Below are 15,436 nucleotides of genomic sequence, written 5' to 3'. Positions count from 1 at the left end.
ATCTCTCTCTCTTTCTCTCTCTCTCTGTCTCGCGCGTCGACGCCATTGCCAGGAAACCGAGAGGCTGCCGCAATCGCGCAAGCTCGAGCTCAACGGCTACCTGACCAAGCCGACGACCCGTCTGGCACGATATCCGCTGCTGCTGGAACAGGTGGTCAAGTACACCGCCGATGACAACCCCGACAAGCAGGCGCTCCCGCGTGTGATCAAGATCGTCAAAGAGTTCCTTACCAAGGTCAACGTCGAGACGGGCAAGAGCGAGAACCGCTTCAACCTGGCGCAACTCGACCAGCAGCTCGTCTTCAAGCAGGGCGAGGCGGTCGATTTGCGGCTGCGCGACGAGCAGCGCGAGCTGGTCTTCAAAGGGCCGCTCAAGCGGCGCGGCGGCACGCAGAGCGAGAGCGCCGAGCTGCAGGTGTTCCTGTTTGACCACGCCCTGCTCATGGTCAAGCCCAAGACGGTCAACAAGCACGAGCTATTCAAGGTCTACCGCAAGCCCATCCCGCTGGAGCTGCTCATCGTCACCGTCTATGACGAGGTGCCGACGGGCAAGGGCAGCTCCACGCGGCCCAAGTCGGTCATGTCCAAGACATCGACGGGCACGCGGCCGACCGGCGCCCCCGGCTCCGCGGCGCCCAAGCAAGACGCCAAGACGGGCTACGCGCTCACCTTCACCTACCTCGGCAAGAAGGGCTACTCGATGACGCTGTGGGCCAGCACGTTTGTGAGCCGGCGCAAGTGGTTTGAGCACATCGAGTCGCGCCAGGACATCCTGCGCCAGCGCTCCAACATCTTTGACACCATCACGCTGTCCGAAGGCTTCTTCCTGGGCCCGAACCGCGTCAACTGCTCGGTCCCGTTCGACTTTGGCCGCAGGATCATCTACGGCACCGACGACGGCGTCTACCTTTCGGACCTGCGCGAAAAGGCAAGACCACCGACCAAGGTCCTGCCGCTGCCAGGCGTCACCCAGGTCGACGTACTGGAAGAGTACCAGATCCTCATCGTGCTCGCCGAGCGGTCGGTCCACACGTTTACCCTCGATGCGCTCGACCCATCGGACCCGATGGGCTCCCTCAAGCGCGGCCGGCGGATCTCGTCGCACACGTCCTTCTTCCGCGCGGGCATCTGCCTCAACCGCACGCTGGTCTGCGTCGTCAAGTCGAGCTCGCTCTCGTCGACGATCAAGACGCTGGAGCCGATCGAGCAGAACGTGCGGGGCAAGAAGCAGCCCACGTTCCGCAAGCTGCTGCAGGGCGGGCAGGAGTCGCTGCGCGTCTTCAAGGAGTTCTACATCCCGACCGAGTCGAGCTCGATCCACTTCCTCAAGTCGAAGCTCTGCGTCGGCTGCACAAAGGGCTTCGAGATCGTCGACCTCGAGACGCTCGACACCCAGGGCCTGCTCGACCCGGCCGACTCGTCGCTCGACTTTGTGCACCGCAAGGAAACCGTCAAGCCGATCGCCATCTACCGCATCACGGGCGAGTTCCTGCTGTGCTACGACGAGTTCGCCTTTTACGTCAACAAGAACGGATGGCGCGCCAAGGGCAACTGGATCATCCACTGGGAGGGCAACCCGACCTCGTTCGCCTACCACCACCCCTATGTGCTGGCGTTTGAGCCCAACTTTGTCGAGGTCCGCCACGTCGAGACGGGGGCGCTGCACCAGGTCATCACCGGGGTCAACCTGCGGTGCCTGTTCGCCGACATACCCCCGCCGGCACCCACGCTGAGCCAGCAGAACGCCTCGGCCATGGCTGCCGCCGCCGCCGCTGCCGCCCTGCATCCGCCGCCGCCGCCGCCGTTTGGCAGCATGATTGTCGGTCCGTACGGTAGGCCCATCCAGCCGATGCAGCCCCCGTATGGAGCCTTCCCTGGCGTTCGACCCGGATTTCCCGGGCCTGTTGCTGGTGCTGGTGGTGGTCCCGGCCCGCCGATGGGCCTGCCTCCTGGTGCTCCTGGCGGCGTGCCCCTTTACAACGGGCGACCATCGCCCCCGCCCCCGCCGCAGCTGCCGCCGGGATCCGGCCCGCCATTCGGCGTTCCGATGTCGCAGCCGGGCACACCGCAGGGCCAGATGGCTCTGCCGCGTCCCGGCTTTCCCGCAAGGCCTCCAGCGATGCCCTACGCGTTTTCGCAACCGGCACCGCGGCCGCCACCTGTGCAGCGCAACCCGGTGTGGGAGTCGGTGGCCGCCAGCCGCAACCAGATCGTCTTCATCGGCGACACGACCGTCTTTTGCGTCCGGCTGCACACCGAGGGCGACAAGGGCAAGGGCGCCGGCGAGGGTGGAGCGGCCGCATCCAACGGCACAGCATGATCGTGACCATCGTCGTCGTGGGACGCAGCGCCCTGCAGGCGATCCGCCGGCCTCGCGATCGAGGGGAAGCCTGCTCGCCTTGCACTGTTCATCACTGGGACCTCGCAAGCTCAAGGGGATTCGTGTCAAGGAAGGCCAAAGGTGGCACGCACAGGTGTGACGGTGTCCGTCACCACCACCAGGGGAAGGGACAGGCCGAGCGAGGACATCACGACATCGTTGGACACGCGGGCCCTTCGTCTCGAGAACGCGCCGTGACGAGGAGACTCCTTTTCTCTTCCATCTTCTTCCATCTTCGACTGCCTGTATCGCATACGTCGTGTTCCTCCACAGCCTGGCCTAGTCCTGCCGGGGCTCGCTGTCGAGGTCTGAGTGCCACATTTCAACTCGTCTCTTGCCCGTACCCTGTTGAGGCCTGCGAGCGTGGTTGGGCAGATAAGGAGTGGGTATAGCAGAGGGCCAGCGGGCGAAGGGTTGCGGTTGCGGTTGCGGGTCCTGGCCCAGGCTGGCCTGGCGCGGGCTTGGTGTTTTCGCTGCCTTTCTTCCGCGCCCCAGTCCCGTTTTCCGGGAACGTTCAGGGTCGCCTCGGAAACTGACCTGCTGCTCTGGCCCTCTGGTTCTCTCCACACCACCACCACCACCACCACCGCCACCTCGCCTTCTGCGCTGCCCCTTCCCTCTTCTTCTCGAGTCTGTAGCCTTGGCTCTTCCACACGGCCGCTATCGCTCGCCATCTTCGTCTTCATCGCCCCCTGCGCACTCTGGCATCCCCTCTTGCGGTCCTCTTGCCTCACTCGCGGTCCCGCCCATTCTCGCTTTCCCTCGCTCTCGCCCTGGCCCTGACTCTTGCCCTCGCCGCCTAGCCCTCCATCCTCACGCCCGCTCGTCGCCCGTCACCTGAACGCCACTTGCTACACTCCGCTCCGGCTCGCTCGCTCAACGACGCATACCCTCGCCCACGATGGCGTCCTACCTGGCCTCGATCTACGGCACGGAGCAGGACAAGGTCAACTGTTCGTTCTACTACAAGATCGGCGCGTGTCGGCACGGGCCGCGGTGCTCGCGAAAGCACACCAAGCCTCCGTTTTCGCAGACGATCCTCATTTCGAACGTGTACCGCAACCCGCTGCACGACCCGTCGATCCCGGACGAGGTCAAGGCGGCCAAGTCGCGCGACGAGCTGCAGCGCGGCTTTGACGAGTTCTTCACCGACTGGTTCGTCGAGCTGGCGCGGTACGGCAAGCTCGTCGAGATGCACGTGTGCGACAACGTCGGCGACCACCTCATCGGCAACGTGTACGCGCGCTACGAGTGGGAGGAAGAGGCGCAGCGCGCCGTCGACGCCCTCAACCAGCGCTGGTACGACGGCCGCCCGCTCTTTGCCGAACTCAGCCCCGTCACCGACTTCCGCGAGGCGTGCTGCCGCCAAAACGAGACCGACGAGTGCAACCGCGGCGGCTTCTGCAACTTTATGCACCTCCGCTACGCCTCGCCGCCCCTCGTGCGCGAGCTGCACCACCAGCTCTCGGTCGAGAACCGCAAAAAGCGCCAGGAGGAGAAGCTCAGCAAGCTCGGCTGGAAGGACCGCCTCAAGATGCAGGAAGAGGTCGAAGGTGACCTCGTCGTCGAGGGAGGCGGAGACTGGAGAAAGGCTCAGAGCGGCGGAGACTGGAGATCCTCCAACAGGGGCGGCGAGGGCGACGGCGAGGGCGAGGGCAACAGTGGAACAGGAGGCGGCGGCAATTGGAGAACGGATGGGCCCGACGAGGCAGGCCAGGCTGGTGGTGCGGGCGACGGCGGTCCAACGGCGACCCAGGACAGAGACACCGGCGATGCCGGCACAACAGCATAGCAGCGCCCACCCGGGCCCCAAAAAGGGGGCGTCGAGGCCGTCTCAACAACATGTTTGCCTCGACTTCAGCCACACAGAGAGGCCACATCACATCCCCGCTTTGCGGCACCGCAGCCCATCACTCCTCGCCGTTGCATCTTCTTCTGACATCGCGCCTCGCGCCGGATTCCGCCATCGCACAGCACACGTACAGCCGGACCGACGCTCGCCACCGTCCTCGGACCTTGCCGGCGCCCGATGCTGCCCCGTTCCGCCCTCGACTGTCCGCCCGCCGTCGTTCAGACCATCTTTGCCATCGGTTGCAGCCACTTGTCCGCCGCTTCAAAGTGCTGCGCCACCTCGGGCGAGATGGCGTTTTCAGTCTTGAGCGTCCCGACTGCCACCAACAGCTGTCGTGCCGGCCAGGTCCGGCGAAACAGAGGAATGGGGGAGGTTTCAGGATCAGCATCAGCATCAGCACCAGCACCGATCGATCAACACGAGTCCCAGTGCTGGCCAGCAGGAGGCGGCGGCGACGACGTACCGCATCCCAGAACCGGAACCCTCTTGCCAGCTCGTACTTGATGTCCTTGACGTTGCCAAACGTCTCGACGAGCATCTCGATGACGCTCGCCTTGGCGTCCTTGACGGCCTCGTCGTCGGTCTGCGCGTCGGTGACGGGACCGCCGAGGAAGGTGAGGAGCGCGTCGAGGTAGCACTTGACGACGATGCCCAGCCCGGTGTTGGTGTCGTGCTGGAACGGCAGGCTGAGGGAGATGTCGAGGTAGTCGTCCCTCGACCGCCTCGCGTCGCCCCGCAACAGCATCGACATGGCGATCATCTCGACCAGGTTGCGCATCGCCCTCGCCGTGGCCTTGAGGAACGAGTTGAAGACGAGCAGCTCCCGGCTCAGCGGCGCCGTCCAGTTCTGCGGCTTGAACTGCATCGGCAGCGTGCTCAGCGTGCGCATCACCAGCAGCATGTGTTGCTTTTCGTCGGGCGTGCCAAACGACGGCCCGCCGCTGTAGGCGCGGTTGCCGTAGTAGTTGGCGTGCAGGGCGCCGCCGCGGATCAGCTCGAGGGCCAGGTAGAGGGGCTCCTGCAGCTTGTCGTTGAGCCTGGCCCGCTTGAGCGCCAGGTGGCACGCGCGCGCGTAGGGGGTGTGGAGGTGGGCGTGGTTGAGGAAGCCGCGCAGCTCGAGCATGCGCCAGATGACGTTGGCCACAATCTCGTCCTTCTTCTCCACCTGCGACAGGGCGCCGTCGGCGAGTCGGACGCGGCCCGTCTTGGTCCGGTTGGCCAGGGCGTCGGACGTGGTCGCGCCCAGGCACAGGGCAATGTCGATGGTGCTCGAGTTCTGGCGGCGCAGCTCCTCTTCGACAAAGCGCACGGGGACGTTCCACTGGTTGACGCGGTTGATGAGCTGCAGCGTCGCCGCCGAGTCGTGCGGGATGACGTGGTCGACCGAGGGCTGGAAATAGTAGACGGCCGACGTCTTGCGCGAGCTCCAGAAGCCGTTGAGGGCAGAGCACGCGAGCGCGATCGACACGCACCGCGGGCTCTGCGGCGTTTCGGTCAGATTCTCGCGGACGTAGCGCCGGTAGTCCTCGGTCTCGCCGTTGTCGAGCGGCGGCACCTCGATGACGAAGCCGCTCGTCAGGTTCGACACGACGCTGATGCCAATCAAGCCGCGCGAGAGGTGGAGAAAGACCTCGTCGGGAAGGCGGTGGGAAAAGACGTCGTGCAGGTCGACCGGCACATCGGCCGCCGTCAGGATGGGCGCGCCGCCCGTCGCCGCGCTCATGGGCCCGCCCCCCGCTGCCGGGCCCGCCCCGTTGACGCCAACATGATGTGGGTTGGCCGGCAGCGGCGGTGGTGGCGTCGCCAGCGGCAGGGGCAGCACCCGGCCCTCCTCGGCCGACAGGACCAGGCAGAACTTGACCATGGTCCTTGCGCGGCAAAACTGGTCGACGTAGGCCGCCTTGAGCACCCCCGGGTGCTGCTCAAAGGCCATGCAGAGCGTGTAGCCGTTGCGGTACTGCCTGACGAGGTCGCTGAGCTGCCGGATGTTTGGCGGCGCGCCGGCGTGGGGTGGCGGCGGTCCGAGGGAGCCGTCCTGGAGGGCAGGAAACGTTGCGCAGAGGTCGGAGCCGGCGAGGAGGCCGACGTCGAGGAAGTGCTCCTCGGAGCAGCGGAGCTCGTTCATGATCGACTGCTTCGAGACGTATTGAAAGGTGCCGTCCTGGAGGTTGAGGTTGGTGATGACCTTGTCGACGCGGTCAAAGAGGAGGAGCTCGCTGGAGCCGTACATGGAGTGGACGTAGCCCTTGGAGTGGCGTTCTAGGGAGACGAGCTGGCGTCAGGGCGAAGGAGAGTCAGACGGCGGGGAGGGGGCAAAGGGGCAGGTGAGCAGGGCTGGGCGAGCGAACGAGGCGAGGCTGTGGCGACGCGGCGGGCGACGCACCTGTCCGGATGCGAGGTAAGGTGCTACGAGGAACTCGACGTTGCGGTGGCGGAAGGCGCGGAGGATGGCGCGGTAGAGGTCCGGGTAGTGGAGGCTGTTGCTGGTGCTGAGGATCTGATCTGCGAGGTCGACGTTGCCGCTCTCGTAGGCCTCCCATGCCCTCTGCCTCTGCTTTGGCCTTGGGTCGTCGTAGCTGAAGGGCCTCGACTTTTTGTTGGGCGAGAGGCCGTTGAGGACAAAGACGGGGCGGATGGCGAGGCGTTCGAGGGAGCGGAGGTCTCGCTCGATGTGGGAGATGATGGCGAGGGGCTGGCCGCCGAGGGCCGCGACGAGGGGTTCCGAAGAAGATGGCGCGGATAGGATCTGCTTTAGGTAGTAGGATACGTCGATGCCGAGGCGGGTGTCCTTGAGGGCGGTGAGCGGGCACGACTGGATGAGGCCGCAGTCGTGGAGGTAGGCCTGCAGTCCGCGGATCATGGCGGGCGGTCACTTGAAGGAGGTGATGTACAGGCGATGATCAGGGAGCGAGGACAGGGCGGCCGAATGAATGGCAGAGGGAGTGTGGATGTGCAGCGAGGCAAGCGGGGCGCAGGAGGGGGTCGAGTAGGCGTGGAGAGAGAGGGAGAGGGCGCGCGCGCGCGATGGCGAAGGATGTCTAGGCGAGATGGTGCGGTGGTGCAGTCCAGCGCGGCGATGGCAGGAGGGGATGGATAGGTGATTGAGATGGAGGAACGGCGGCGTCGTCACGGAGGCAGAGGAGGGATGGGTGAGGGGGAGCAACGCAAAGGCAGATGGCTGGAAGAAGTGAGGATGCGCGGTGGCCAGCCGGTTGGCGAAGTTAGGTTGCCTGTGGCCCTGGCCCTGGCCCTGGCTTGAGCCTGGCTCGTTGCGCACTTCAAGGGAGAGCCCGCCATGCCAGGCCAACCCAGCCAGCTGGCACGAGCACGGGGCACCCGCGGGCACCCGCGGGCACTCTGGCTTGCATCTTGGCTCGAGATTCCGTTTCTTGATCTCCATCTAGAATCCCATTTTCATGTTGCCAACCCCAGGGCTTTGAGCCGATCACGCTGAAAGGCGGCGCCTGTCTGCGCTGGGCCGATGCAGCTCCTCAGCCCCGGCCCCGATGGCCCCATGCCTGCCCTGCTGGTCTCGCCGCCTGGCCAGCAATCCACCCTGGTCGGCGTCTTGAGCGGCCCTCTGGCCGGTGGACGCAGCCCAGAGTTGGTCAAGAAAGGGCCTTTGCCCCCTCGTCGCCCTCTTTGCTCGGGGCCTCCGACTATCCAAGCACGTCCATCCTTCCCACATATCCCGTCTCTATCATCACCCGTCCATCTGGCCTCCCCCCCCTTTATCGCTCGCCTGCCATGACACAGCAGCCGCGACTGCAGATCGCAATCGATCGAGGCGGCACCTTCACCGACTGCCTCGGACGCCTCCCCTCCTCCCATCCCGACCAGCCCGCGCGCGACATTGTCATCAAGCTCCTCTCCCACGACCCCGCAAACTACAAGGACGCCCCCCGCGAGGGAGTACGCCGCATCCTCGAGGCCGCATTTGGACAGTCCATCCCGCGCGGCCAAAAGATCGACACCTCCCGCATCGACTACATCCGCCTCTCCACCACCGTCGCCACAAACGCCCTCCTCGAGCGCAAGGGCGAGAGGCACGCACTCGTAATCACAAAGGGCTTCAAGGACCTCGTCCAGATCGGCAACCAGTCCAGGCCGGCCATCTTTGACCTCGCCATCCGCAAACCCGAGGTCCTCTACTCGGGCGTCCTCGAGGTCGACGAGCGCGTCACCCTCGTCGGGTACACGTCGGACCCAAACGCAAGGCAGAACGCGGTCCAGTTTGCAGAGCAGCCGCCGCGCGGCGACAGTGACGGTGACGACCAACACCATCGCCATTCCATCCAACGCCCCTACAGCGGCACCGACCTGCCGCCCCGCGCCTACGATGCCCACGGCAACGCCACCGCCGATGCCGAGATCGTCCGCGGCGTCTCGGGCGAGGCCGTCGCCATCCTCAAGCGCCCGGACGAGGAGCTGATCCAGAGGCAGCTCAGCGCCCTCTACCACGATCACGGCTACCGCTCGCTCGCCGTCGTCTTCATCCACAGCTACACCTTCCCCCAACACGAGCAGATCGTCAAGCGCATCGCAAAGGAGATCGGCTACACCACCGTCAGCTGCAGCGCAGAGCTGATGCCCATGATCAAGATGGTGCCCCGCGCCACCTCGTCGACCGCAGACGCCTACCTCACCCCCGTTCTCCAGGCCTACATCGACAGCTTCTTTTCCGGCTTCGACGACAGCCTCCGCGACGGCAGCGCCGGCACCAAGGTCGAGTTCATGATGTCCGACGGCGGCCTCACCTCGGTCGACCACTTCAGCGGCCTCAAGTCGATCATCTCGGGCCCCGCCGGCGGCGTCGTCGGCATGGCCCTCACCTCGTACGACTCCCAAGACGGGAGACCCATCATTGGCCTCGACATGGGCGGCACCTCGACGGACGTCTCGCGCTACGCCGGCGCCTACGAGCAGGTGTTTGAGACGGTGCTCGACGGCATCACGATCCAGAGCCCGCAGCTCGACGTCAACACCGTCGCCTCGGGCGGCTCCTCGCGCCTCTTTTTCCGCAACGGCCTCTTCGCCGTCGGGCCAGAGTCGGCATCCGCGCATCCGGGACCCACGTGCTACCGCAAAGGCGGCCCGCTCGCCATCACCGACGCTAACCTCGTCACCGGCAGGCTGGCGGTCGAGATGTTCCCAAAGATCTTTGGACCCAACGAGGACCAGGGCCTCGACGTCGAGGGAAGCACGCGCGCGTTTGAGGAGCTTACGCGGCAGATCAACGCCGAGACCGGCCAGCAGCTGAGCGTCGACCAGGTCGCCCAGGGCTTCATCCGCATCGCCAACGAGACCATGTGCCGGCCGATTCGGTCGCTGACCGAGGCGCGCGGCTACTCTGCCTCGAAGCACATCCTCGCCTGCTTTGGCGGTGCCGGCGGCCAGCACGCCGCCTCGCTGGCGCGCAGCCTGGGCATCCGCACCGTCATCGTGCACCGCTACTCGTCCATCCTCTCGGCCTACGGCATGGCGCTGGCGGACCGCGTCTTTGAGGAGCAGGAGCCGTCGTCCGAGGTGTGGTCCGGACCCGGCTCGTCGTCGGGCCAGCGCATCCGGAAGCGGGTCGAGGCGCTCAAGGAAAAGGTGCACGGCGAGCTGCGGCAGCAGGGCTTCGAGGACGCGCGGATCCGCCTCGAGGTGCTCCTCAACCTGCGCTACGACGGCACAGATACGGCCCTCATGACGCTCGAGCCGCAGGACGGCAGCTGGGAGTTTGAGCGGGTGTTTGTGGAAAAGTACCGCACCGAGTTTGGCTTCGTGCTCGAGGGCAAGGACATTGTCGTCGACGACGTGCGCGTGCGCGGGGTGGGCAAGAGCTTTGACGCGCTCGGCGAGAGCACGCTGGCCGAGTACCGGCGTCTGTTTGAGTCTGGTTCTCGCTCGGCTTCGTCGAAGTCGGCGTCGACCGCGAGACCTAGCGATGGGGCGAATCAGGAGGGCGAGAAGGAGGAGGAGGAGGTCGAGACGACACGCAAAGTCTACTTTGACGAGCACGGGAGGCTCGAGACGCCCATCGTGCCTCTGCGATCCTGCCGACCGGGTCGGGCGATCCAAGGTCCGGCGATCCTCATCGACGAGACGCAGACGATCCTCGTCGAGCCCCGCTGTACCGCGTGCATCACCAGCCAAGCCGTCATTGTCAATATCCTGTACGAGTAGCGTTTCGGTCTTCACCTTTCTTCCTCTCAGTCAAAGTAACGCGGCATAGCCATCTCCATCCAAGGTTCACGAGCTTGTGCAGATACGGACGCCGAGATCGGCCAAAGAGGGGCGGCGGGACGACGGGACGAGGGTAAAACCCACCATTTCTCGCGCCCCCTTCCACAGGCCCAGAAACAGACTTGACGAGATTGCGACTGGTTCCCGCACCACCATGTAGAGCTCGCTGACCACCCTCGCCTTTCCAGAGCAGCAGACGGGCCCATATGCATCGGTCCTCGGGACACGCGAGAGACACGCAAGCAGCCTAGATTATTTGATTGCCGGATGACAGCGTCGGGCCGGCGCTGTTTGGCGTGCAGGGCGTCGTGTCTGCCGGCCTGTTTGCCTGCGTGCCTTCTTTTTGCCTCTGACCAGCAGCCGACCACCGGGAAAGCCGCCGGCCTCTTGCTTCTGTTTTTCTGCTTCTTCGCCGGCGACAGCGTTCGGGACGCCGACCCCGATCGCGACCCCAGGCGGCCGTCAGGCTGGGCATTCCGAGCCGGCCAAGAACGGGCAGGCAGCAATAAGCAGGCTCGCGCTGTGACTTCCCGAAGGTGCGTCGAACTCGTCGCGTCGATCTGCTCGATCTGCCCGTACGTTTGAGTGAGGGCTCGCGTGGCATCTGCGTCGGCTGCTTCCGCGCCCCTCGGCCTGTCCCGATCCTCCTACCTGCCCGCCTGCCTGCCTGGGATCCCGCCGCCGGCCTCGAGCCGTGTTCTGCTAGCTGGCCACGCACTCGTGAACGCACGCGCGCGTGTGTGCTCTCTTGCTTGCGCTCACCGGGCGTACGGCTGGCGTACCATCTCCTCCGGCCTCTCCACGCGACCACCACCGCCCGCCAAGCTGTCGCGCACGTGCAGGCCTTCGCTGGCAAGCCTACGTTACGGCCGTGCGTGCCTCCGGACAGACTCTGACGCGGAAGCCTGGAGAAGCGGGGGCAGGGCCCGCATCCGGGGCTTCGAAGGCTCGAGCCTGGTCCAGGCAGAGCTGAATACAAGCGCTCGCCTGCTGAATTCAACTGCGTGGTTCCGCCTGCTGCTCTCCTTCCTGTATTGGTGCACGTCTTCATTTTTTCGCCTCGACCTGCCCCACCCGGCCGACGTGGCCTTTTTCGGGCGCCCCACAAAGAGGCCGGCAAGCGGCTCGTCTGGCCGCCACTTGCCGCTGCTTCCATCACGACCGCCATCTAGGCATCTCGCACCGACACCCACCTCGACATCACCTCTCTGATCGCGTCGCCGCTGCTCTGCCGTCGAGAGCGCGACCTGCCGGAGCCGGACCGAGGCATACAGTCCCGGCACACGGCCATCCCGCCGTTGCATGACGCTGATCCGATGCTCCGATGCCGCACACAGGACGACAGCCACGCTGCTCATCCTCCAGTAACGCAGCCCGCAGCCCTTTTTAGGCAAGCGAGGGGGATTTCATGGCCATCTTGCGCTTCGAGGGAAGCAGCTCGCTTGGAAAACGACGTCTATCTGCACGACATCTAGCGACGCTAAGCCGCGCACCTCATAGCACCGATCAACGTGCCGACACCTTTCCACGCCGTATCGCCCACCTACACCTCGGCGTCCATTTCATTCTCCTTGCCCGCCTCGGCCCGCAGACCGAGGGCGCCGAGCAGGTTGTTGACGGTGAGGTCGGCCATGGCGACCCGCGCCTCGTTGGTGGCGCTTCCGATATGGGGCAGCAGCACGACGCGATCGGCGCAGTCGGGCTGAAGCAGCGGGTGAGTGGCCGGGATGTCTGGAGGCGGGCAGTTTCATAGCCGCGGGGGGCGTCAGCGTGGCGATGCTTTGGTCGGTCTCGACGGGCGTCCGAAGCTGCGGCAGCGCGACATCGCGGCACTCACTCGGCTCGTTCTCCAGCACATCTAGACCAGCACCGGCAATCTGGCCGTTCGAGATGGCACGGGCCAGCGCCTCGGTGTCGATGAGCGGGCCGCGGGACGCATTGATGATGTAGGCGGTCGACCTGCAGATCAGGAGCGGCAGTCGGGCGACAGAGTCGGGCCTCGGGGTCAGCGGTCGTTCCCAGCAGCCAGCCAGCCAGCCAGCCATGGCACGCCTACTCACTTCATCCTAGAGAGGAACTGGTCGTTGACCATGTGCTTCGTGGACGGGTTGAGGCTGGCCAGCACAAAGACGACGTCGGACTGGGCGGCCAGCTCGAGCGCATCGGGCTGGTTGGTCACCTCGATCCGGTCGATTGGGAAGTTGCCGCGCTTGAGCGGTGCAAAATCGGGATGCCCGAGGTCGAAGGGCTTGGGCTTGGACGTTGTGTAGAGCAGCCGAGCTGGCCTGAACGGCACCAGGAGGTGGGCGAGGCTTTGCGAGACTGGCAGGGGGCCGACGTCGACGACGGGGTGAGCAAGGTCAGCGACGCTGCCGGGACATCGACCTCGCAGGGGGCCACGCAGGATCGGATTCCGGCGACTGGGCGGCGGCACTCACTGTTGCCGAAGCCGACGAAGCCGATCGTCTTGCCCTGGAGCGAAGGGCCGCAGAAGCTGAGGGGCGTCCAGGGGTTCTTTGACCACTCGCCCTCCCTCACGACGCGGGTAGCGTGGGCGATCTGCCGCGTCGTCATCAGCGCCAAGGTCAGCGTGAGCTCGGCGACGGCTTGATCGAGGACATGGGGCGCTGCCGGTCGCAGATGCGAGCATTTTGAAGAGGGAGAGGGGGAGCGGCGAGCACGGCGATGGCGAGGTAAGCAAATCGGTCTCCTCGGCGACGTGCTGCGCTGCTACTCACTGTTACCGATCCTGACACCCCGCTTCTTGACGGCGGCGACGTCGATGTGGTCGTAGCCGACGCTCATGGTGGAGATGACCTTGAGCGAAGGTCCAGCGGCGTCGAGGAACTCGTCATCGACCTGGATCGGCAGCGACAGCACAGCGGCGGCGAAGGCAGGGGCGAGGGGCGTCAGCATCGAAGTGGCCCTCCTCCTCGCTTCTGGCCGCTTCGGCCTGCTCACCTTTTCGCTGAGCATGATGATGGCTCCGGCGACGCCCTTGAGGTTCTCGAGCAGCCAGTCTCTGGGAGCGGGCCCCTCGTCTGCCTCCTGAGGCCGGGCGATGATCTGGACCTTGCCTGCTTGCTCGGCCTGTTGGAGCAGCTCGGTGGGCATGCGCCTGCACAGGAGGATCTTGGGCGCCGACATGGTGGTGACTCTGCTCGAGCTGGGGCTGGTGCGAGTGTAGAGTGGCGGCGTTCGAGATGGACGATGGGAGGCAGGGCGAGGGTGAGTACACGAGTGCGGGGAAGCAAGCGCGGACAGGTGGCCCCCCCTGGGGCAAAAGCCAACCCCCGCGCTGACCCGCTGGTTGGCTCGTCCGCCCGTGGATGCATGCTGCCCTTGAGCGCTTCTTGGCGTGGGGGTGCATCTGCAGGCCAGGCCAAGCAGGCAGCATCCTCCACACGCGGAGCAGGCGCAGGCGCAGGCGAGCGTCGTGCCCTTCTCTCTCAACCACCACCTGCCTCATCTCCCCTTGGCCCGACCACCACCACTTACCACTGCCTCTCGTCAGCGACCGGTGCAGCATGTCGAATTATCTTCGACGCTCCGCACACCCTGATCCACCATAGCTCCATGCCAGCTCTTGGTCCGACCCACGAGCCCAGCTGGACTACGCCATCCTCGACTTCTTGCGCCCATTCGTCCCTGCCCAAGCCGCGAGCAGGACCAGTTCGGCCATGGCGTCAGCCGCTCAGTCCCCAGAACCAAGCACTACCTCGAACAACCAGAGCATCGCCCCTAGGACACCGGGTGGTCCCAGTGACCAGCGACAGGACCACGTCGTCGTCGTCGCCCTGCTCGTCGAGCCGGCGTCTGGCAGGGACCGAGCTCGATTCGACCGCCTGCAAGAGGTGCGAAGGGTCCACGATCAGGCCTTCGACAGATGGCTGCCGCACATCACCCTCATCCCACCCTTCTTCATCTCTGGCAACGAGCAATTCCTCACGAGCGTCGACGAGGCCGGAAAGGCGCAGGAGCCGGACGACGCAAGCGCCAACGACGACGACGGCATCTCGAAGACGCTCACGGAGCTGTCATCTCGGCTCGAGACGGCGTGCAGGCAGCACGAGCAGCATCACCTCCTAGTCGACCAGGTGTCGAGCTTCAAGCTGAGGGCCTACACCAACATCCACCTCCGGCCTGGCCGCACCCGGCTGCAGCCGTCGGCAGCAACCCCTGGCGAAGACGAGGTTGTCGGCGAGCTCGAGCGCGACTTCCAGGCAATGGGTCTCGCGCGAGGGTCGTCCGTCACCATGGTCGAGGGCCACGAGACGATCCTGCGTCTGCAGCAAGACCTGCACGCCTGCCTACTTCCCGTGACACAGGCGGATCGAGGTGAGAGGAGGGCACGAGGCCAAGCAAAGGGCAAGCGTGGGCAGCACCAGGGCCGATCCAGAGGCGGCCAGGCAGGTGGCTCTCGGGGCCGCAGCCGTTCCTCGTTCAAGCCGCATATTAGCGTGGGGCAGGCCAAGGACGACGCGGAGAGAACGAGGCTGTTTGAGCTGTCGCACGAAGTGCTGCGCCACGGATCAGACGAGGGACAGGACGCGGATGTCGCCGGCTCGACGACCAAGGGCATCGTGTGTAGGGTGGACCGGGTGACGCTGCTGCACAAGCCCCTTGATCGGCCGGGCGCATACGACGTCTGGCGCCACTTTGAGCTGTCTGACCCACGGGGCGGTCTTTAGGCCATGGGCAGCGCCGAAGCAAGCAAGCAGGGATCCAGACAGAGATCGAGCGTCCAGAGTGCAGAGCGATGCGTGCAAGCGAGCGTGTGTACAGAGCAGCGGAAAGGCGAGCAGGCGGGCAGGCAGAGAGAGAGAGAGAGAGAGAGAGAGAGAGAGAGAGAGAGAGAGAGAGAAGAGAGAGAGTGTGTGGTGGTGCGCCGCCCGTCCGTCGTCGTCCGTCCCTCCTACCGTACGACGAACGGCGGCGCGCGCGTCGCGTCGCGCGCGTCGCGTCGTTCGTTT

At 65.5% G+C, this 15,436-nt stretch overlaps 6 protein-coding genes across 6 annotated transcripts in view; 4 read left to right on the top strand and 2 right to left on the bottom strand.

The window, feature by feature from the left end:
* PFL1_00800 (uncharacterized protein) overlaps nucleotides 1–2,320 on the top strand; it is a gene marked incomplete at both ends in the record, with an annotated part of 5,586 nt that extends 3,266 nt beyond the window's left edge. The window contains one exon of the mRNA XM_007878302.1: nucleotides 53–2,320. Coding sequence (XP_007876493.1) covers nucleotides 53–2,320 — 2,268 coding nt within the window. The remainder of the gene's footprint in view (nucleotides 1–52) is intronic.
* Nucleotides 2,321–3,281: 961 nt separating this feature from the next.
* Nucleotides 3,282–4,172, top strand: PFL1_00799 (uncharacterized protein; the record flags this gene model as incomplete). The annotated part of the gene is made up of 1 exon (XM_007878301.1): nucleotides 3,282–4,172. One exon carries the CDS (start codon nucleotides 3,282–3,284, stop codon nucleotides 4,170–4,172), a length of 891 nt encoding a protein of 296 aa, XP_007876492.1.
* A 278-nt stretch (nucleotides 4,173–4,450) lies between these two features.
* PFL1_00798 (uncharacterized protein) lies at nucleotides 4,451–7,092 on the bottom strand (the record flags this gene model as incomplete). The annotated part of the gene is made up of 3 exons (XM_007878300.1): nucleotides 4,451–4,561; nucleotides 4,696–6,504; nucleotides 6,616–7,092. The coding sequence occupies 3 exons, from the start codon at nucleotides 7,090–7,092 to the stop codon at nucleotides 4,451–4,453; spliced, it is 2,397 nt and encodes a 798-aa protein (XP_007876491.1).
* An 887-nt stretch (nucleotides 7,093–7,979) lies between these two features.
* Nucleotides 7,980–10,403, top strand: PFL1_00797 (uncharacterized protein; the record flags this gene model as incomplete). Its single annotated transcript, XM_007878299.1, has 1 exon — nucleotides 7,980–10,403. The coding sequence occupies one exon, from the start codon at nucleotides 7,980–7,982 to the stop codon at nucleotides 10,401–10,403; it is 2,424 nt and encodes an 807-aa protein (XP_007876490.1).
* Nucleotides 10,404–12,006: 1,603 nt separating this feature from the next.
* On the bottom strand, nucleotides 12,007–13,610 carry PFL1_00796 (uncharacterized protein; the record flags this gene model as incomplete). The annotated part of the gene is made up of 6 exons (XM_007878298.1): nucleotides 12,007–12,194; nucleotides 12,301–12,422; nucleotides 12,524–12,785; nucleotides 12,902–13,090; nucleotides 13,202–13,322; nucleotides 13,425–13,610. 6 exons carry the CDS (start codon nucleotides 13,608–13,610, stop codon nucleotides 12,007–12,009), a joined length of 1,068 nt encoding a protein of 355 aa, XP_007876489.1.
* A 533-nt stretch (nucleotides 13,611–14,143) lies between these two features.
* PFL1_00795 (uncharacterized protein) lies at nucleotides 14,144–15,154 on the top strand (the record flags this gene model as incomplete). The annotated part of the gene is made up of 1 exon (XM_007878297.1): nucleotides 14,144–15,154. One exon carries the CDS (start codon nucleotides 14,144–14,146, stop codon nucleotides 15,152–15,154), a length of 1,011 nt encoding a protein of 336 aa, XP_007876488.1.
* Between the last annotated feature and the right edge of the window lie 282 nt (nucleotides 15,155–15,436).

The sequence above is a fragment of the Pseudozyma flocculosa genome (assembly GCF_000417875.1).
Source record: "Pseudozyma flocculosa PF-1 unplaced genomic scaffold scaffold00002, whole genome shotgun sequence".
NCBI classification, from domain to species: Eukaryota; Fungi; Basidiomycota; class Ustilaginomycetes; order Ustilaginales; family Ustilaginaceae; genus Pseudozyma; species Pseudozyma flocculosa.
This window is presented reverse-complemented; position numbering and strand designations above follow the sequence as displayed.